General features: G+C 48.6%; 1 protein-coding gene and 1 pseudogene across 1 annotated transcript; both read left to right on the forward strand.

Moving 5' to 3' along the window:
• LOC132353967 (carcinoembryonic antigen-related cell adhesion molecule 1-like) overlaps positions 1-22502 on the forward strand; it is a 902477-nt pseudogene that overhangs the window by 671663 nt on the left and 208312 nt on the right.
• On the forward strand, positions 69-22387 carry LOC132353569 (DNA repair protein XRCC1-like). Its single transcript, XM_059904852.1, has 9 exons — positions 69-236; positions 1093-1185; positions 10100-10210; positions 16804-16962; positions 17877-17951; positions 18048-18153; positions 18352-18461; positions 18543-18648; positions 19725-22387. Exons 1-9 carry the CDS (start codon positions 186-188, stop codon positions 19853-19855), a joined length of 942 nt encoding a protein of 313 aa, XP_059760835.1. The 5' UTR covers positions 69-185; the 3' UTR covers positions 19856-22387.

A 22502-nucleotide genomic window follows, 5' to 3' on the forward strand; every position in this document is an offset into this window, starting at 1 on the left:
GCTTCTCTCGGGAGAGGCGCACTGGGCTTGCGCAGTGTTGACGCGACCTCCGGCGCGCCGCTGTTTGAAAGGCCCGAGCGTCGTGCGCTTGCGCAGTTAAGCCCGCGCCGGGCGCCCCAGCTGTCTGCACCCTAAACTCAGACCCTCCAGCATCTTCTTGGTCAGGCGAAGCCCACGACGTTGACATGCCGGAGATCCGCCTCCGCCATGTGGTGTCCTGCAGTAGCCAGGACTCGGTGAGGGACCGGCGTGGAGGAGGTTGGAAGAAGTAAAGGAATTCTTGAGGGGGCTCTAGGAGAACTTTTGGAGTCTAAAAGGGGTTGAGCAATAATCAGTATCCGGGCTGCGAAGAAAAAAGAACTTTATTTGGGGTCTTAGGAACTGATATTAGAGAGACACAGATTTCCGTAAAACTGGAAGAGTGTTGGGAGAGAGAGTCATGGGCTTATGAGGACAAAGGTCACCAGGTGGTTAAAGTCGTCTAGAGAGAATTGTAATTGCCTCTGATACAAGAAATATTTGGCTTTAAAAAATAGGCTGTCATGAGTTACTTTAGCGTAAATGTCCCATAAATAGATAGGCCGTTATGAGTTACTTTATGGTAAGTGTCCGATAAGTATCCTGAGTTTCTGGTAGACGTTCTGGATGCCTGTGTTTACTGCCATAAGTGGTCAAAAGGTCACATTCCATCCAGGCTGAGACCTGCCTGGTCACAATTCCTCAGTGGCCTCCCAGCTCCATTTTAGAGGAGCCCTTTTAGCACTACCGACTTCATTTTGATTTTCCTTTCACAAAAGGGACTTGGTGGAATTCTAAGGAGGGTCATGGGAGAACTTCTCAGAGGCCATAAGGGAATTCTAGAGAGATGTGGAATAGAGGAACTTCCAGAGAGAAAAGGAGGGATAGGGGAGCTTCCTTGGAAGGCCCAGGGGTGAATTTCCAGGGGAAAATGCTGTAGGGGACTCAAGGCAGAGTGTGTGGGGATTAATAGGGAAACTTAAATCCGGGGGATCTCAATGGAATAATCTGAGAGCTGGGGACCTAGCTCTCATCTCTGTACCCTAACTTTCCCTTTCCCACTCTTCTCTCCAGACCTACTGTGCAGAAAACCTTCTCAAGGCAGACACTTACCGAAAATGGCGGGCAGCCAAGGCGGGCGAGAAGACCATCTCTGTGGTGCTCCAGGTGATTCTGCCCCACCCCACCCCCCCATCTTCTTAGTAGAAGTCTGGAGACCCAGGGTCCTGACTCTGCTCTGGAGTTAACTGGCAGTGAGTGGAGGCACTTTCCCTTTGGGCGTCAGCTTCCTCACCCGGAAAATGAGCAGTGTGATCCCGGGGAGAAAGGTGATCCAAGCACTAGGCCAGGGATGAATCGCTGTGTGGCCCAGGTAGGTTGCTGCTACTTTCGGCGCCTCAGTTTCCTCAGCTGGAACAGAGCGAATCATTGCCATGTATCCTGCCTTCTAAAGTCTCTGGGCTCAGGGCTGGAAGGTGTCTCATATCATCTAAGCCAATCAACCTCATTTTATTTTTTTATTTTAAAAAATATTTATTTACTTATTTGGCTGCGCTGGTCTTAGTTGTGGCAGGCGGGATCTAGTTCCCTGACCAGGGATCCAGCCCGGGCTCTCTGCATTGGGAGTGTGGAGTCTTAACCACTGGACCACCAGGGAAGTCCACAATCAACCTCATTTTAAAGATGAGGAAACTGGGGCATAGGGCAGGGCGAAGTGAAGTGGCCAGTCTAAGCTACCATGTCTGGAATGCTGAGCGCTTTGGTACATTCTCTGTGAAGTTGGAGGGAGGCAAAGAGGAAAGGGTAGTTTGACCCAGGATGGTTACAGAATTCCAAACAGGCTGTTCCTCTCCGGCATAAGAAACTGGTGGGAGAAGCGAGCTAGGTGTGTTGCCAAGCATCTGCTCTTTGCCAGGTGCCGCCGGCCTCGGTGTTTTACCTGTGTGACCTGACTCTTCATGGAGTTGGATAATGTAGGGGCTGTTATCACCACTAATAAGTGGCGGTGCTAAGACCTGAACCTATTGTGGGTGTTCTTAGCCACTTTGTCACGCTGCTTTGTGTTCATACCTTGGCTTTCTTGATTTTGGCCACATTCCTCCCTTCTGAATGTAGGGGGTGTTTGGGGAGGGATGTTGGGGGCAAGGCTTACCTGATTGAGTTAAAACATATTATTGTCTCTCTCTTGCCCAGTGGTTCTGGAAAAGTTTTGGTTCACAGAACCTTTTGAGAATTAGGGAGAAACTGAGAATTCTCTTCCCAGGAAAAATACACAGCCCCACAAGATTTTCTGAATGATTTTAGGAATTTAAATATCTCCTAGGTCCCTAACATAGTAAGAATAATGAGAGCCAACATTTATTCAACATTACAGCTGCCTGGGAATTCCCTGGTGGTCCAGTGGTTAGGACTCCATGCTCCGAGGGCCCGGGTTCAATCCCTGGTCAGGGAACTAAAAGAACAAAAATTACAACTGCCGGTCACCATTCTAAACACTTCACGTGGGTTAATTCATTGAATCCTCATAAAAACCCCATGACCTCGAGTCTTTTATTATCCCCTTTTACAAGGAAGAAACTAGGCCCAGAGAGGTTATACAACTTGCCTAGAGCCAATGTTTTTTTATTAGTCTTGGGACATGGATTCAAGACCCCACATGTCCCTCTTACTCACCCTGTGACCTCAGGCAAATGGTTTCTTTTCTCTGAACCTGTTTTCTCATCTGCCCATTGGGAATAATGTGATCTGAGCCCAGGGTTGTTGTGAAAATCCCGTGATGTAATGTTTGCAAAGGTGCCGTGTCAGCAGGCAGGTGTTTGTGTAAAGGGAGGGATTCGTGTGTTAATTACTGGGCGATGATTCTGCTGGGCTCTCTTATGATCAGGAACATCCCCTTTGGGTCTGCACCCCAGTTGCAGTGGGAGCAAGAAGAGACAGGATATGGGGAGCGAGGGAGCCAGAGGAGCCAGACAAGGCACAGGGTTCTCTGGCCTGGGAGACCAAAGGGGATATTGCAGCTGTCACCAAAGTGGGAAGCCTCGAGAAGGGGCAGCTTGAGAAGGTGATACATTGGTTGCGATGTCCGGGTTTGCTATGACTTTGGGACGTCCAGGGGACAGCTAGCGATTGGACATGGAGCTGCAGATAGGGCTGTAGGAGTTGTCAGCACAGGGACAGGCCCTGGAGACTTGGGAGTGGATGGATTCATTTGTTCATTCATTCATAGAAGCGCCTTCTGTAGGCCCAGCACTGTTTTAGGTACTGGGGCATAGTGCAGTGGACAGCACAAGACAAACGTACGTCAGTCCTGTGGAGACTTTACGTTGGCAAGGAAAGACTGACAGGTTAATAAGTAAAATGTACGTATGTCAGGTGATGAGTGTTAGGGAGGAAATTGCATGGTTAAGAGAAGTGAGGAGGGACTTCCCTGGTGGCACAGTGGTTAAGACTCTGCGCTCCCAATGCAGGGGGCTGGGGTTCGATCCCTGGTCAGGGAACTAGATCTCACATGCGTGCCGCGACTAAGAGTTCACGTGCCACAACTAAGGAGCCCGTGGGCCACAACTAAGGAGCTGGTGAGCTGCAAGTAAGGAGCCTGCCTATCGCAACTAAGACCCAGTGCAACCAAATAAATAAATAAATATTAAAAAAAGAAAAAACAGGAATGAGAAATGCCTCCAGTAGGAGATGAGGCAGTGGCAAGAGGTTTTTTTCTAAATACGGCATTAGGGAAGGCCTTCCTGAGAAGCTAACCTTCAAGCAGAGTGAGTTATGCAGGCACCTGGGAAAGAAACAGAGTCCAAGGCAGGCTGGCGCCTGGTAGGCTGGTGCCTGGCGGGCTGGAGGGACAAGAGCGAGCCCTGTGTGTGGGTGGAGTGGAGTTGACAGGGGAGAGGGGTAGGAGCTGATGGGGTGTGGGTAGAGGACCCCTAACCTACGTAAGGCCTAAAAGCCATTGTAAGGATTTAAGCATTTACTCTGCATGAGATGGGAGCCGTGGAAGACCTCTGAGCAGAGGAGGAACAGAATGTGACTTAGGTTCTCACAGAATCTTCTATTTATTTATTTATTTATTTATTTATTTATTTATTTATTTATTTATTTATTGGCTGTGTTGGGTCTTCGTTGCTGTGTGCAGGCTTTCTCTAGTTGCGGGGAGCGGGGGCTACTCTTCGTTGCAGCGTGAGGGCTTCTTATTGCGGTGGCTTCTCTTGTTGCAGAGCACGGGCTCTAGGCACGCGGGCTTCAGTAGTTGTGGCTTGCGGGCTCAGTAGTCGTGGCTCGCGGGCTCTAGAGCGCAGGCTCAGTAGTTGTGGTGCACGGGCTTAGTTGCTCCACGGCATGTTGGATCTTCCCGGACCAGGGCTCGAACCCGAGTCCCCTGCATTGGCAGGTGGATTCTTAACCACTGAGCCACCAGGGAAGCCCCCTCTCACAGAATCTTCTGTGAGGTTTCCAGGTAGAGAATAAACTGCAGGGGAGAAGTGCTGGAGCAGGCAGCACTGTCACAGCAGTTGTCGATTTATTTCGCGTTGGAGACCCTTCGGAAAATCTGGTGGCATTTGGCACTTGCCAGCATGCGGGGTGACTCCAAACTCACCAAATGCTAATTTTGGTTCTTTTCAAGCAAGTGATAAGCGGAAACTTCAGGACACCAAGACAGGTAGATTGATCTGTGGATTTTCCTACTACTGTGTATTTTTTTCCCCTCAAATAGTATCTCACAGTATCTCTGTATTACCATCTGGGGTTCAGCCCTCTGCTCGTGACAGCCCCGCACGCCTTTTTCGTTTGCGGTGGCCGAAAGAGGCTCTGTCGCCAACCCATCACCTGCTCCCAGGAGGGCAGTTCCAGCCTCTTTGCTAACCGCTCCTGGGCCGGTGGGAGTGGCTGAGACGCAGCCCAGGTGTAACTCCCGCCCCCGGATGCCGAGGTGTGTTCTTTAGAAAAGATGTTCAGTAGCAAGGTGGACACGTTGTGTTTCTGTGTTTCAGTGGTTTTCTCATCACCCAGTTTGCCACTGTGGTGTTTTAAAATTTTTTACCTTCTTTTGACATGACACGTGTGTACAGCAAAGCATACAGTCCAGTGAATCATCACAAACTGCAGCCCGTGTACTGCCAACCAGATCAAGGAACAGGACACACCCCCCTCCCACCTTCCTTCCTGTCACTGCCCCCCGCAAGGGTAACCATGACCCTGATTTTTAACAGCATGGATTAGCTTTGGCTGGTTTTGATTGTACATAAATGGAATCGCACGGTATATAGTACTTTCACCTCTGGCTGCTCTTTTCTTTCCCAGCATCGTTTGTTAGTTTCATTTTGTTACTTTCATCCTCCCTGCTGGGTGTGGCTGCATAGTATTCCATTGTTGCAGATAACCACTGTGGTTTTATTAACTTATCAGATGGGTGTGATATGCGTATGGTGCATAAACTCAGAAGGCACAAAAAGGAGGGTATACAGTGAAAAGGAAAAATTCCTCCTCGCCACCTGCTTCCATTCCCTACCCCCACCCTCCCCATTTCTGCTGCCCAGGTCTTCCCTCCTGTGGCAGCCACTGTGAGCAGTTTCTCATGTGGCCCCCCCGGGTCACTCTGTCCACCTACAAGCATATATATCCACCCCTCCCCGCCTTTTAGAAAGTACACTGTATGTAAACAGTCCTCTCCCTTGTCTTCTTCCAAGAAACTATATCTTGGAGATCCATTGTCATGGCATCAAGTTCTACCTTATTCTCTTTAATGGTGCATCAAGTTCTATCTTATTCTTTTTAATGGTGCATCAAGTTCTACCTTATTCTTTTTAATGGTGCATCAAGTTCTACCTTATTCTTTTTAATGGTGCATCAAGTTCTACCTTATTCTTTCACGGATGTGGAACGGTTTTTTTTGTTGTTGTTATATTGGAGTAGAGTTTATTAACAATGTTGTGTTAGTTTCAAGTGTACAGCAAAGTGATTCAGTTATACAAATACATGTATGTATTCTTTTTCAAATTATTTTCCCATTTAGGTTATTACAGAGTATTGAGCAGAGTTTCCTGTGCTGTACAATAGGTCCTTGTTGGTTATCTATTTTAAATATAGCAGTGTGTACATGTCAATCCCAAACTCCCAATCTGTGCCTCCCCGCAACCCTAGCCCCTGGTAACCATAAGTTCGTTCTCGAAGTCTGTGAGTCTGTTTCTGTTTTGTAGATAAGTTCGTTTGTATCTTTTTTTTTTTTTTATAGACTCGGCATATAAGCAATATCATATGATATTTGTCTTGGAACAGTTTTTTTAATAAGATGTCTCTGGGACTTTGCAAACCTTCCATGTCTCATTTCTTCCACTGTCGTGAGTTCTGTCTTCCTGGGAAAGGTGCACACAAACCTGGGCCACAGATGACTCGTCTTGTGCTTAAGCCTTTCTCCTAACAGGTGATCCTTACTGAACACTCACTTGTTTTTTCTTGAGATAAAATTCACGTAACGTAAAGGTCATTATTTTAACCATTTAAAGTGTACAGTTCAGGGTTTTTTAGTATATTGACAATGTTCTGCATTCATTACTGCTGTCTAATCCAGAACATTTTCACCACCCCAAAAAGAAACCGAAAACCATTAAGTGATCACTCCCTATTCCCCTCTCCCCAGGTTGCCGCTGGCAACCACCGATGTACTTTTTTTTAAATAGGGAATTCAATTGTTTATTTTTTTTCACTCAAGTGAATTTACTGAATTAATCTGCATTTAACACTGCTGGTGTACATTTAAATCAACACTTGATATTAACCTTCTTTTTAATTTTTAAATCTTCAAGAAAAAAATATATTACTATTTTAGTTTAAACTTAAAAAAAATATATTCATTTATTTATTTTTATTTGGTTGTGCTGGGTCTTAGTTGTGGCAGGTGGGCTCCTCGGTTGCAGCTCCCCGGCTCCCCATTTGCAGCACGTGGACTCCTTAGTTGAGGCCAGTGAGCTCCTTAGCTGTGGCTCGAGAGCTCCTTAGTTGCGGAGGTGGGCTCCTTAGTTGTGGCATGCGAACTCTTAGTTGCAGCATGCACATGTGATCTAGTTCCCTGACCAGGGATCAAACCCGGGCCCCCCGCATTGGGAGCATGGAGTAGGAACCACTGCGCCACCAGGGAAGTCCCTCCAATTTTTTTAAATTGAAGTATAGTTGATTTATAATGTTGTGTTCGTTTTAGATTTTTTTTCAGATTCTCTTCCGTTACAGGTTACTACAAAATATGAAGTACAGTTCCCCGTGCAATACCGTAGGTCCTTGTTGGTTTTCTACTTTATATGCACTAGTGTGTGTATGTTTCACTGAGGTACTTTTTGTCTCTGTGGACTTGTCTCTACCGGACATTTATATGAATAAGACCATAGAATGTGTGGCCTTTTGTGTCTGGCTCCTTTCACTCAGCATCGGGTTTTCTGGGTTCCTACATGTTGTAGCTTAGATCAGTGCTTCATTCCTTTTTACAGCTGAATACTGTTCCGTTGTAGGGAATATCATACAGTGTGTATCCATTCATAAACTGATGGGCATTTAGGTTGTTTCCATGTTTTTATAAGAGATTTTTTATTTATCAAAAGAAAGACAGGGGAGTACATGTGTGTGTTTAAAGTAGAAGTAGTCGTATATGAAATAAGAACCATTCATTAAAATACAAATATATACAGCCTACTAGATGGAGGGCCCCATGCTTTAAATGTGGGAGAGGCAGAGATTTTCTTTCTTTTTCAGCCACGCCCCACGGCATGCGGGATCTTAGTTCCCCGACCAGGGATCGAACCCTTGCTCCCTGCAGTGGAAGCTCGGAGTCTGAACCACTGGGCCGCCAGCGAATTCCCAAGCTGTCGAGTTTTTATGTCAAGGATTGAAAGTGGGGAATTGGGAAGCAGTGTTAGCTTGTCGTCAGGCAGTTGGGTCTGAATTTCTCTGCCAGTCACTAGCTATGTGTGACATGTGAGCCATTTATTTACCTGTCTGAGCCTCAGTTTCCCCATCTGTAAAGCTGGGAGAGTTACAGACCCTTCCTTCCAAGGTGGTTGTGAGGATTCAGTGATGCCTGGCCCAGGAAGAGCTTAGCTAAGTGTGGTAGGCAGAATAATGCCCCCCAGTAGATATCCACATCCTAATCCCAGAACCTGTGAATATGTCCTTTACATGGCAAAAGGGACTTTGTGGATGTGATGAACTGAGGATCTTGAGATGGTGAGATTGGCCTGGATGATTGGGGCGGGGGTGTGTGTGTGTGCAGCGTAATCACAAGGGTCCTTGTAAGGGAAGGAGGGAGGCAGGAGAACCAGAGTCAGAGGAGATGTGAAGACGGAAGCAGAGGTTGGAGCAATGCCATTGCTGGCTCCAAAGATGGAGGAAGGGGCCACAGCCGAGGAGTGCAGGGGCCTCTAGAAACTGGAAACAAGACAAGGAAACGGGCTTCCCTGGTGGCGCAGTGGTTAAGAATCCCCCTGCCAATGCAGGGGACACGGGTTCGAGCCCTGGTCCTGGAAGATCCCACATGCCACGGAGCAACTAAGCCCGTGCGCCACAACTACTGAGTCTGCGAGCTTAGAGCCCGTGCTACCCAGCAAGATAAGCCACTGCAATGAGAAGCCCGCGCACCTCAATGAAGACCCAACGCAGCCAAAAATAAATAAAATAAAATAAATTAATTTTTAAAAAAAGCTTTAATAATTAAAAAAAAAAAGACAAGGAAACGATTCTCCCCCAGAAGTTCTAGAAGGAATGCAGCCCTGCTGACACCTTTATTTTAGCCCAGCCAGGTTACCTGGGCGCCAGCTGTGTGACCTCAGGGAAGTGATACAACCGCTTCCTGCCTCCATTTGTTTACGTGTGAAATAGAGATAATAACAGCTCCTGTCTCGCAGAGCTGTGGGGCGGAGAGAAGATACAGGTATTTCGGGTCCGCCACGTCTGAGCACTTAGATGTCCGCTGCAATGGCTGTGGGTTGTGGTTAGTACGTGTCATCTAGACTCCCTTCGGAAGGAGGACTATTATGATGACCCTCCCCTTTCACTTGTGAGGAAACTGCAGCTCAGAGAGGTTATACGCCACCCAGGGCTGCACCGCTTGGAAGTGGCAGGGCTGGATTTGAAGTCAGGCTGGCCTCCCCACAAGCCCAGGCTCCTTCCTTCCCTGGAGCGATGTTCTGCCGGCAGCAGCGTGCAGTCAGTGTCCGGGCCGCCTCCCGACTGGGAGGTGACAGGGCAGATCGGACCGTCAGATGATCCTGGTGTAGGGTGGCAGACGAGGTACCTTTGGGGGTCGTAGTAACTTGTCATTCTAGGAGCCAAATAAAAGATCCCCAGAGTGGAAAGCAGGAGGCTTGCTTCAGCCGTTCCTAACTGCCTTCCACCCCCACCTGGCCTTTACTGTCAGACAGAAATGGCAGAAACTTTGGGGGAAGCCACCCTACAGTCAGCTCTTTCCTTCTTTTGACAAATAGTCATCAAGCAGCGACTAATATTGCCTCCTGACTGGCAGCGGCAGGGTGCCTGCTACATGCCAGGCCCTGAGGCCGTAGTATTTATGTGCGTAATCCTAGATAGGGTGATCATCCCCACTTTACAGGTGAGGAAACTGAGGCTCCAAGGGGTGAGCTGACAAGGCCATATAGCTAGCGTGTGGCAGAGCTGGGACTCAAACCCAGGAATCAGTGGTGAGCAAAACCAGACTAGGCCCCTGCCCTCAGGGAGCTTCCCCGGAGCCCTGTGTGATTGGGGTTGGGGGTGACAGATGTGCCATTTGTCTGCATAGTACCACCAAGGAGAGCTCCGTGGTGGCTGGTTAGAGGCCCATCCAGCAGAGTGTGGCGGAGTCAGGGAAGTGGGTGTGGGAGCTTATGCAGTCGGTCGGTGAATATTTTCGAGCTCTGACTCTACACCCTGTGCTGCGTGCAGGGGACACAGTGGCCCCACTCAGCCCTGTCTTCACTGTCACCGAGTTGACTTTGCAAGGAGACAGGGGGGCCCGGATGGGGGTCATCCGTCTTCCGAGGTCCCGCAGGGAGCTGGGGAGGCAGAGCAGCACTGAGAGTGCGCTTTCCCGCCCCTGCAGTTAGAGAAGGAGGAGCAGATACACAGCGTGGACATCGGGAACGACGGCTCGGCCTTCGTGGAGGTGCTGGTGGGCAGCTCAGCCGGAGGGGCCGGGGAGCAGGACTACGAGGTAAGCAGGGCCTTGGGGTGGGCCCCCTGCTGATCCCTGCCCCAGGTGCCCCCAGCGAGGCCCCAGGCCTCCCCGGCGCCAGGCCAGCGTGGAGGCGAGTCACTCTGACCGTGGCCCTCTGGAGGAGCCCAGGGTTCCAGGAGACAAAGAGCAGACCCAGGTGATGAGCTGTGTGCGGCAGGGACGGGGCGCAGGGTCGGGGCTGAAATTGCAACATGGTTGCAGAAACAACCAGAGGCACCTGTTTGTTCTACCATTCAGTCTGCTGCTTGAGAGCAAAACTCCTTTTTTTCTGGTCCCAGAACTTCTCAGAGATGTCGCAGCCAATTGAGATTCCGAATTGCTTGGGGTGCCTCTCTTAGTTACTTTATTTGTGACAAATGTTTACAAGCCTTTTGCTCTATTACAAATACAGTAAGTCCCTTACATATGAATGAGTTCCGTTCCGAGAGCCCGTTCGTAAGTCCAGTTTGTTCATAAGTCCAACAAAGTTAGCCTAGGTACCCAACTAACACAGTAGTATAGTACTGTACTGTAATAGGTTTATAATACTTTTCACACAAATAATACATAAAAAACAAACACACAAAAAAAAACATTTTTAATCTTACAGTAGAGTACCTTGAAAAGTACAGTAGTACAGTACAACTGCTGGCATACAGGGACACATTCGCATCTTTGAAAGTTCACAACTTGGAAGTTTGTATGTAGGGGACTCACTGAATTTTAAAAATTGGCCCAATCCGCTTCCTTGGTGGCGCAGTGGTTGAGAATCTGCCTGCCAATGCAGGGGACATGGGTTCGAGCCCTGGTCTGGGAAGATCCCACATGCCGCGGAGCAACTAGGCCCGTGAGCCACAATTTACTGAGCCTGCGCGTCTGGAGCCTGTGCTCCGCAACAAGAGAGGCCGCAACAAGAGAGGCCGTGATAGTGAGAGGCCCGCGCACCGCGATGAAGAGTGGCCCCCACTTGCCGCAACTAGAGAAAGCCCTTGCACAGAAACGAAGACCCAACACAGCCATAAATAAATAAATAAATAAACCCAAAAAAGTTAAAAAAAAAAAAAAAAAGTAAATACTATTTAAAAAAAAAAAAAAAAAATTGGCCCAATCCTTTTTTTAACCGGTTGAATGAATTCGAGCCAGAGTGGTGAGATCATAATGAGCCAGCTGGTCAATCAGCGAATTGATTTTGGGTAAAAATAAACCTAGTGTGAAAAAGAGAGGTTACAATTTTAAGTGAACAAATCAGTTTTCTACAAGATACGGTTTTTTTTCTTGCAGTGAGAAATTGTTTTCAATTGAGGTATATTTCTCATATAATGAAACGCACAGGTCAGCGTTTTGACAGATGTACACACCTGCGTAACCGTCCCCCAGATCAAGACGTAGAGCATCGCCGGCCTTCCTGAAAGTTCCCTCGTGTCCCTTTGCAGTCACTCCTGCCACCCTCAGCTCAGGTCACCACTGATCTCTTTTCTTGCCTGTCCTAGAATTTCACATAAGTGGAATTTTATAGCATGTGTTCTTTTTTTGTGGCTGGCTTTACTCAACATACTGTTTTTTTGATGTTCTAACATATCATATATATGTCAGTGGTCTGTTCCACCTTATTGTTGAGCAGTCTCACTGTAAGTGTAGATCTCAATTTGTTCATCCATTCTCTTGTTGACGGGCATCTGGGCTGTTGCCACTTTTTTTTTGGCCATGCTGTGCAGCCTACAGGATCTTAGTTCCCCAACCAGGGATTGAACCCAGGCCCCAGCAGTGAAAGTGCTGAGTCCTAATCACTGGACCGCCAGGGAACTCCCCACCATTTTTTTTTTTTTAATAAATTTATTTTATTTATTTATTTTTGGCTGCATTGGGTCTTTGTTGCTGTGTGCGGGCTTTCTCTAGTTGCGGCGAGCGGGGGCTACTCTTTGTTGCGTTGCGCGGGCTTCTCATTGCGGTGGCTTCCCTTGTTGCGGAGCACGGGCTCTAGGCGCACGGGCTTTAGTAGTTGTAGCACGCGGGCTCCGTAGTTGTGGCTCGTGGGCTGTAGAGCGCAGGCTCAGTAGTTGTGGCGCACAGGCTTAGTTGCTCCATGGCATGTGGGATCTTCCCAGACCAGGGCTCGAACCCGTGTCCCCTGCATTGGCAGGCGGATTCTTAACCACTGCACCACCAGGGAAGTCCACCACTTTTTGACTATTATGAAAAAAGCTGCTGCGAACATTCTTGTACAAGCCTCTGTATAGAGATCTCTTTTAGGTAAATACCTAAGAGTCGAATTGCAGGGTCTTCAGGTAGATATATGTTTGAACCTTATTAGAAATGGACAGTTTTCCAAAATGGTTGCACCAGTTTATATTCCCTTCAGCAGTGTACGAGTTCTCTTTGCTTCCCATCCTTACTTATGCTTGATATTGCCAGTCTTTTAAATGCATGCGTGTTGAATTTTATCAAGTGCTTTTTCCACCTTACAAGGTACAAGGTACATTTTAACCAGTGAGGTTTTCCTTGAACACACATTCTTATTCTAAAGGTTCTAGGGAATTCCCTGGCGATCCAGCGGTTAGGATGCCACGCTCTCACTGCCGAGGGTTCAGATTCCATCCCTGGTCGGGGAACTAAAATCCCACAAGCTGCGTGGTGTGGCCAAAAAGATAATAATAATAAAATAAAAGTTCTATAAGTTGTAAAAAGACAAACTAAGGCACATTATGTTTTGAAGAGTTTATTTGGGCTAACAATTCAAATCAGGCAGCCAACACTGAAAAATGATTAGGGGTGCTGTGTGGATGGGCTAGGACAGAGATTTTTAGAGAGAAAACAGGGAAGCAAAGCAAAGCAATTATTTAATTGGCTAGAGCTTAAATGGTTCCCTTACTTGGGAAAATCTAGTGACTTGACTTGGCTCTTCACGATTAGTTGATTTCATTTTCTTAGATTCGAGTCCACCAACTCTGGCTTAGATTTTGGTTGGTTTACTTAGGCTACCTAAGGCACTAGAGTCACTGAGTCTAATGGCCTCCCTGTTTAAAATTTTAAATAAAATCAACGGTCTTTGGAACTATAAAAAAAAAAGTTTTCTGTTCTTCTTGGCAAACAGATTTAGATCAAAATTCTACTTTATGATTATGGAAACAGAGTAAGTGCATTTTTAGCTAAAACTTTATCTAATCGGGCGTGTGAATCTTTATTATTCTTATCTTATCTACCTAGAAAGGTGGAATGGTTAGCTTAGGGCTTGATCTTTTCAGAGTCTGAAAACCCCTATGTCGATAGTCTCCCATTCTCTCAAGATTTTTAATTAAACTTCTGCTGGAAGTTTTGTTATAACTCCTAGCCAAGACTGAATTAAAGACTCTGGGCCTTATAAGGTCTGGCTTCTGCCCAGAGACTAGATACGGTTGGAAGAGCCAAGAAAGAAAAGGAAAAAGGGCCGAGCAGGGCTGGTCCACGTTGATGTCACCCATACAAACCAAGCCAAAGGCACATATTTTAATAACTACTGACATTTTCTACAAAATCATCAACATTAAAAAAATATATTTATTTATTTATTTGTTTATTTGGCCGCGCTGGGTCTTGGTTGCGGCATGCGGACTTCTTAGTTGCGACATGTGGGATCTAGTTCCCTGACCAGGGATCAAACCTGGGCCCCCTGCCTTGGGAGCATGGAGTCTTAACCACTGGATCGCCTGGGAAGTCCCAACATTTTTTTTTTTTAACCCCTCCAAGTTCTGCAAAGGGGATATCTAAGCTTGCAAGGTTAACACAGTCTAGAGAATAAAGGTTTAATCCTAGAACCTTAAAGACAGTATTGGATAATAAAACAACTGGAGTTGTTTTCTCTTCACAATGAATGGGAGGAGAGTATATTCAGAGGGAGGCTCCCCCTTAGTGTGGGTGGCAGCTGCCAGCCACAGCTTGTGTTGCCCCTTCATTTAGTCACTAGATGGTAATTCAGCTCTCCCATCGGCTCAAAATCAGCCCTTTTATAAACAAGTGTAGTCAAGGCCAGGGAGCTGGCTTCCCTTCTGTATAATTTTTGTCATCTTTGCTGTTTCCTGTTCATAATCAAGAGCTGAGCACAGAGATACCTAGTTACAGTCTATGTTTTTCTCAGAAAAAAGCTTTTGTTTTCTAATTTCACAGCATGTCAGTTAGAAAAGAGACTAAGTAACAGATTATACCCAACTAAAGATGGCTTACTGCCTAAGAATATTTATTGTTTCCTTAGGAGGGAAGTCCAGCATTAGGCAGACCCAGAGTTGATTGGGCAACTGAACAAAGTCAGGGTGCTTGGTTGGGCACCTCTTGATTCTTTTGGTCTTGCCCACATGGTTACAAGATGGTTGCCATTGCTCCATCCATCACCTAGTAGCATCCAAAGCAGAAAGTGGAGGAGTGGAATGGCAGAAAAGCAGTGGTTTTCTTCCATCCTCTGTTTCTCTTTAATGAAGAAGGAAAATCTTTCCCAAAAGCCTCCAGCAGCCTTCCTCTTAACATCGAATTGCCCATCCTTGGACCAGCCACTGGCAGAGGAAATCAGACCACTTGGACCAATCATGGTTCATCCCTTAGTGTTGGGCACGCAGCTCTTCCACTGCTTTTCAAAACTGCCTGGTCAGTTTTTGTTCCTGCATCATACTGTTAATAGCTCCGTTTATTTCTTTAGACTATTAAACACAATTACTTTTATATTGTGTGTTTGATAATGTCAATATGTGCAGTGTTTGTGGGTCTGAGTCTGCAGTTTGTGGTTTCTGCTGACCCTAAATCATGGCAGCCTGTTTCCTCATGCCTCATGGGTGTGTGTGTGTGTGTGATTGTTAATTCTTCTTTTGGGGAACGTATCTGTGGGAATTCTTTGAGGGCCTGGTTTGAAGTACGTTCCTCCAAAGAGGATTGGCCCCGGCATCAGGTGATACTACATACATGGGACCACTTAAAATTTTCACCTTGGGTTTTTCCACGCAGATAACTAGTGTGGATTTTTACTCCAAATCCTTGAGAGTACAGACCTGCGGTTAGGAGTCTGCAGAGAGAATTTTTCAGCTTTTCTCTGCTGTCCCCCCAGAGCTAAAGCCTCCCACTGACTCTCCCCACAAGGCACATTTCTCCCTAATTTACCCACAGAAGGTGTTGCCCGTTGGAGAGGCCCAGCTGTCTGCTCTGTGGCATGGTCCCTAAGATGCCTTTCTTCTTGACTTGGAGCACAGGCTTTCTTTCCTGGTCCCTCCTGCTCCCACCACCTAGAGCCCTTTAAAATCAAGCTCTCTGCCACCTGGAGTCAGCAACGGGGCAAACACCAACATCATTGCCACCCACTGTATCAGTCAGGGTCCCACCAGGAGACTGAAACCACACCAGTTAGTTTAACAGAGAGAATTAACGTAAAGAATTAGTAACGAGGTATTGAACTGAAGAGGCCAGAAGACTAAGGTGGGACGTGGAAGCAACTGCAGGGAGCAGTCACCACCCTTAGGGTTGGAGGAACAAAAGGAAGAGGTTGGCATGACTGAAGGGTAGATGTTTCGAAGCTTGGAGGTGGGGCCCTTGGAGCTGAAACTCAGACCCTGAGGAAGGGGAGCTCCCTGGCTGGTTCTGGTATGTCCCTGAGAGGGTGCAGTGAGGCCAGTTCTGCAGGTGTTGGGAAGCTGCAAACTGGGTTCATCTGCCGCCCCGGGGGAAGAACAGCTGCAGACGAAGGAGCGAAGCACACCTGGGCGCTGCTCGGGGGATCTGCAAGAAGGCTCAGATCCCGCCTCCCTCCTCCAGCCTTGCAGCCTGTCTCTCTAGCTCCCCCTGCTGGCAGAGCCTGACAAAGAGCAGCTGGAGATTAGAAATGTCCCCAGCATCCCAGAGCTGAGCCACCAAGGGTGGGGTGTTTTGTTTTGTTTTGTTTTGTTTTTCTTTTAAAAGTATTTTTTTGTTTTTCTTCTTTTTTATTTTTTCTATTTTATTTTATTATTTATTTATTTTGTTTGTTTGTTTTTTGAGGGCGGGTTTGAACTGAGAGACAGTCACTTAGTAATGGGTGCAGCTCCCCTACCTCTTTGGATTCTGCACTGTAATTTCTGGCCTCGAATACTTCCCTTCTGCTGACTCAGCTGTGCATTTCAAAAAGGTGTTTGAGGGAATTCCCTGGTGGTCCAGTGGTTAGGACTCCAGGCTTTCACTGCCAAGGGCACAGGTTCAGTCCCCGGTCAGGAAACTAAGATCCCACAAGCTGTGTGGTGCAGCCAAAAAAAAAAAAAAATACAATAAGGTGTTTGAATATTGTGCCAGTCATTGTGAATATCCTCTGCTGGGAGGGCTCCTGAAGCTCCCTGTCCTGAGGGTTCCCGCCGTGTGGCCAGATGTGGAAGACTCTGGAAGAATTTAGAGAAGTGGAATAGAAGGATCCCTCTGGGGCCTGTGTCAGAGAAGGACTGACTGGAGGCCCAGAAATGAGAAGGGTCTAGAGGCCTTGAGGCAGGTTGAGGTACAGCTGGATCTGGCGACTCCCTGGTCCCTGCTCAGGCCCCTGCCCTCTTTCAGCCCCTAGGAGGTGTCACTGAAACCAGCCAGGCCTGGTTCTCATCCTCTGTGCCTTTTCCCAGGTCCTTCTGGTCACCTCGTCTTTCATGTCCCCTTCCGAGAGTCGCAGTGGCTCAAATTCCAACCGCGTTCGCATTTTTGGGCCCGACAAGTTGGTCCGGGCAGCAGCAGAGAAGCGCTGGGACCGCGTCAAAATTGTCTGCAGCCAGCCCTACAGCAAGGTACCCAGGGTGGGAGTGGGGTCCTTGGTCCTGAGCCATGAGAGAGGCGAGAGGCCGATGTTGAGTCCCAGAGGGCTGGGAGGACCGGACAGTTGGTCTCCCCGTGGGATTTCAAGGAGGCTGGGTCCCTGCATTCTCTGAAATTGGTTTGAGGTCCTCCCCATATAGGAATCTTCGCTTCCTGGAGGAAGATTAGGAAGGATGACCTGCAAGACCTCAGGGGAATTGGGAGGGGGAGCTGCTGACTTGTTGGAGATGGGGCCTCGTAGAATTGGGCCTCAGAGTTAATATCACGAGATCTGGAGTCGGAACGCTGGTTTAAAACCTGGCTTCTCCACTCCTTAGCTGTGTGACCTCTGGCTTCAGTTTCCTGATCCTTATGGGGTTGCTGTAAGTTAGGGATGCTAAGCTGTGATGACGAGACCCGAGTATGTAATGACAGCACACAGTAAAGGTATACTTCTTATACCTCTGGATCTGTCCCGGGACGTGTTTGGCCAGTCATCCCGGACCCAGTCTCCTTCCATCTCATGGCTCTGCATCCACCCAGCAGAGGGGGAAAGAGTCTGGAGCATTTCTGAGTTCCAGAAGTGATACCCAGCCCTCCCTCCCATTCCACAGGCAGGAATTTGGCACGCAGAGTGGATTCGCTTAGACACCCAGTAGCCTTTGCCAGTTGCTCTGAGGCTCAAGGAGCTGGTGCATGTAAAGGGCTTTGCACCGAGCCTGACCCCAAGTTAGGGCTCAATGACAGCTTGCTGTTATTATCCTTGTCATTATCATGGGGGCACTTCCCCAGATGTGTGTGTCCATAGGAGGGAAAGAGCCAGAAAGGGGTTTCTGTAAATAAAAGGGATTGGGGCCAAGCCTTAGTCCTTGGCCAGACTCCCTGATTCCCTCCCCTCCTCTCCTAGGATGCCCCCTATGGCCTGAGTTTTGTAAGGTTTCACAGCCCCCCAGACAAAGAGGAGGCCGAGGTCTCATCCCAGGTAAGCTCTACCTGCCACCGCCCAGAGCCTTCTCCCCACCTCTTCACCCCCACCTGCTGACAGCCCTCCCACTGCGCTGACCTTGTGGGACCTTAGAAAGTGACCAAGCTCGGCCAGTTCCGCGTGAAGGAGGAGGATGAGAGCGCCAGCTCCCTGAGACCCGGGGCTCTCTTCTTCAGCCGGATCAACAAGACCCCCCCAGGTGAGTGCGGGAAACCTGGGTCCTGAATGAGTAAAGGCCGGGGGCCTGGACTCCTGGGTCTGAGGGAGGAGGGGCCGGGGGCCTGGACTCCTGGGTCACTCCCGGGTCTTGGGAACAACACTCTGTGTCCCATGGATAGGAGCCGAAGGGTCTGAGGGTCCAGCCCTCTCAACCTGGCTCCGCTTTCTCCCTCTGCAGTCGCAGCCAGTGACCCAGCAGGACCCAGCTATGCAGCTGCTACACTGCAGGCCTCCAGTGCCGCCTCCTCGGCCTCTCCGGCCTCCAAGACAGTAGGCAGCACCTCCAAGGTGAGATCATCGGACCCTGGTGGGGTGGAGAGGGAGGAGGTGAGCTGGAGGCCTCAGCCCATCCCACCCCCTCATCCTCAGGAGTCCCCCAGAGGCAAGAGGAAGCTGGATTTGAGCCACGAAGAAAAGAAGACCCCCAGCAAACTGTCCGCCCAGCCCTCACCACCCGCCCTCAAGAGACCCAAATGTGAGCAAACTGGATTCCTTCTTCCCACAGGGGCCTGGATCCTGGGTCCTGAAGGGGAATAGAGTTCGGGGGACATGACTTCTGATTTCTCTGGGGGAGCAGAGGGTGTGACCCTCAGACTCCTAGACTCCTGAACTCCTGAAGGGAGTTGAGGGTTTGGGACTCCTCCAAGGGGGTATATCTTGGTCTCCAAAGAGTAGAAACTGGATCTGTTAGGTGTCTAGTCCTCCAGGGGGAGAGGAGGTGGAAGCCCTGCTTCCTGATGAAGGGGGTCTCCATCACACCGGGGACTCTAGCGTGGAGGAGGGGGTCTGGGTTCCCCAGGGAGCTGGAATCCTTGGGCTTCTGAGCCACAAAGGGATATAAGGTCTGGGTTTCTGGGGGGTGGGGGGGATAGGCCTGCATACAAAGGGGGCTTTGAATTTTCATTGGGGGGAGGAAGGCTCTCTGGAGTCTCAGAACTCCTCGCTCCCAAGAGGGCTGTGGACCTTGATTCCTAATTCATGGGTGGTGGAAGGTCTCCATCTAGAGGAGGGGATAGGGGGCTGTGCGAGAGAGCTGGAGACCTTTGGTTCCTCTTGGGGAATAGAGGGGTCTCTAATAATTGCTCCACTAGGGGCCTGGTGACCCAGATTTCTTTCCCAGTTGTTGTGGGGAGAATGGTACCACAAAAATGAGAGGAAGTAAGAGTTCTGGGCATGGTGGGCTCTGGGGGGTAGCCGGAGACCAGGAATGAGGCCTTCTGGGTGTGGAAGGACAGAAACCCCTACCTCAGAGGTATCTCCCAGAAGTCCCTAATGGATTTGGATCCTGGTAACTAACTGCCTTTCTCTGAGTTTGACTGGAGAGGGATATGACTGCCCCCATTTTAGAGGTGCTGAGCGATTATGGGGCTCTCTGGGGACCCTGTTCCTCTGTCCCTCTCTCCTTTAGGGGTTTCTCTCTTTTTTTGGTCTTGGTTTCTTCTGTCATTAAACCTTAACCCTTTCTGACCTTGGTATTATATACACCTGCCTTTTGGGAAAAGCAACTGTACTGCTGCACTGATCCAAACGCTTCTGTGTTGGCTACCTCAGGTATCCCCGAGAGACACAGAGAATGCCACAGTGAGCAAGGGACCCACGGAGCAGCTGGGCAGGTGTTCCAGACCGTGGGAATGTGCCACAATGAGGCAAAGGCAGAAACCACAGTGCCTGGAATGTTCTAGGCTGCCAGCTCCAAGTAGAGGAGAAGCCACAGGTCAGAGAACGCTTCAATGCCAAAAACAGAAAGGGAGGACCTGAGAGGCCATCCAGCAGAATCTCTGTTATGTTAGATGGGGAAAGCAAAGCCCAGAGAGGGCAGGCTCTAGGCCCAACAGCACACAGCAAGGCCCCTGCCTGTTCTTATTTCCTGCCCCCGCCCATCCCCCAATCAACCTGATCTTCCTTCTGATGTTTGAGTGGGCCACCTGGGATCCTGCCTCAGGACCTTTGCACTTTCTGTTATTTCTGCCTAGAACGCTCTGCTCCCCGATCTTCCCACGACTGGCTCCTTCTTGTCAATCAGGTCTCAGCTCAAGTGTCCCCTCAGAGAAGCCTTCCCTGACCTCTGTAACTGAAGTAGCTCACACCCCCACCCCTATTATTCATCTTGGCGGGTTATTTTTCCTTGTAGCAATTATTACTGTAGAAGATGACCTTATTTATTTATTTACCTATTTATTGGTTATTATCCCCATACGTGTCCTGTTCTCTGCTGTACCCCCAGCACCTAGAACAGTGCTTGACACACACAAGGTGCTTAGTAAATAGTTAATTCATTAATCAGTGGCAGAACTAGGGCTGGAATTTAGGTCATCAGCCTCTTGCCACAAGACAGGGAAAAGGTGTGAGATGGGGGGAGAAACAAGTACCTCATGGGAGAGGAAGCTCCTGTCTGAGGTCAGGGGACCTGGGAAGCAAACACAGCTTTGCCACTGTCACTCCGGGTGACGTGGGCCAGTGCCTTATTTTCCCACCTGTGAAATGAAAGGGCTGGACAAGAACCGTAAACGCTTCCGAGATCCTGTTTCCTCTGACAGCTGAACGCAAGGGTAACCAGTCTGAGGGGCGCTTCCACCACGTCTACCTTGAGCTCCCGCCACCGGCACAATCTGTGCCATCAAAGTTGAGATGGCCAAGATGGGGAAGAGCATTTGGCTCTATACTGAACGGCTCCAAGCATTGTCCTCAAAGCTCTTCCGGCCTTAGGAGAATGTCCCTCATCCATATCTGCAATACCCAGTACGACGCTGGCTCCTCCTCAAGTCCAGCGTTCAAGCATCTCCGTCAAGCCTGCCTGCCACGTGCAGGGGCAGGAGGCGCGCAGAGCCGTGCTGTCCAGTAGAAACAGGATGTGAGCCACACGGGTAGTTTCACATGTTCTAGTAGCCACATTAAAAAAGGAAAAGGAAACAGGTGAAACTAATTCTAATATGTTTTACCTCAATATATCCAAAATATTATCATTTCAGCATGTTATCAGTATAGGAAACTACTAATGAGATATTTCACATTCTTTTTACGCTAAGTCTTTGAAATCTGCTGTGTATTTCTCACAGCACATCTCAATTCAGATGATAAATTTTCATCAGAAATATCTGACCTCAATTTAGACTTCAGAAAACTCATATTTGGAGAAGTCGATTCATATACCCAAGTTGTCCCAATTATCTTGGATAGTTTTCCAATAACTGAGATGAGTAGCAATTTTTTAATTAATCAGAAGTAACTAAAATGTAAACTTCAGTTTCCCCGTTGCACCAGGCACACGTGGTGAGTAGCCACTGTGTTAGACAGCACAGCCCTAGAACACTTCCCATTATCACAGGGAACTCTGTGCACATTGCTCTAGGGTCAGACAGCCCTTTGACTGACCATGGGGGTGACCTTGGGCAAGTCACTCAGCAAATGGCATCTACCTCACAGGGTTATGGTGAGAATTCAGTGTATGCACGTATGTACATGCATTCTCTCTCGTGCACAGCAACGAACTTGCAGCCCCTCCTGGAAGCTGGCACACTGGGAGCCCGAACGGTAGTCTCACCCCCATGCCTTTGCTCGGAGTGCCCTCCTCTCTTCCTGCCGCTTTGCCACCATCTCTGACTTGGTCCAGTCTGACATCTCTGCTCTCTACGTGTCTCTGTTCCAAATTCCCTCTGCCCTCATGCCAATGGGAATCATGCCTGAGATCAAATCTGAGAAAGCAAGACCCAGTTTTGTTTTCACGTGTTGCTGTCCATTGTGGGGTGTGCTGATTGTGTTTGTGTAGTTGTATATTGGCACTCTTGGGTGTCACGACTATCTTTTAGAGTGGTTGCCTTTTAAATTATGACTTTTAAAGGGATTGAATTTTAGGCTCTGTAGAGGCAGCAAGTTGCTAGTGAGGCATCTGTCTCTGGGAGCATCCAAGCAGAAAAGACTAAGGCTCCCTTTTGGATGGATTGCTGGCTGCCATCAGGGTGTATCTACAAGGCACCTGCAGGCTGGAAGGCCCTTGAAGGCAGAAATTCAAGGAAAAGTATGGTGAATCTTGGCGTTGCCATCGCCAGAAGCAGAAGAGGCACAAAAGCCTCATGACCTTAGCTGAGTTTCATACTTGTCTGGATAATGATGGAGAGACTTGTGTCCACTGAGGTAGGAAACCATGAAGGCAGGTGAATCAAGGGTGGGTTGGCCTGTGGTGCTTTTTGGAGGAGTGAATAAAAAAGTAGAAATTCTATTGTGTGTCTGTTCTTTCGGGGTTTAAAGGGGAAAAAAGATGCTTGGGATTTTGACTGGAGCTGGAAGCCTAGACTCCTGGGTCCCTGGAGAGGAGAGACAGTGGGGGTCTGT

This window comes from Balaenoptera ricei, chromosome 19, assembly GCF_028023285.1.
Source record: "Balaenoptera ricei isolate mBalRic1 chromosome 19, mBalRic1.hap2, whole genome shotgun sequence".
Classification (NCBI taxonomy): Eukaryota; Metazoa; Chordata; class Mammalia; order Artiodactyla; family Balaenopteridae; genus Balaenoptera; species Balaenoptera ricei.

Bases quoted from the DNA above. Each gene is read 5' to 3' on its own strand.
- LOC132353569 (XM_059904852.1), top strand. From the start codon at position 186: ATGCCGGAGATCCGCCTCCGCCATGTGGTGTCCTGCAGTAGCCAGGAC. The intron at 237-1,092 runs GTGAGGGACCGG...TCTTCTCTCCAG, and splicing joins CCTGCAGTAGCCAGGACTCG to ACCTACTGTGCAGAAAACCT. The intron at 18,649-19,724 runs GTGAGCAAACTG...TGGCTACCTCAG, and splicing joins CGCCCTCAAGAGACCCAAAT to GTATCCCCGAGAGACACAGA.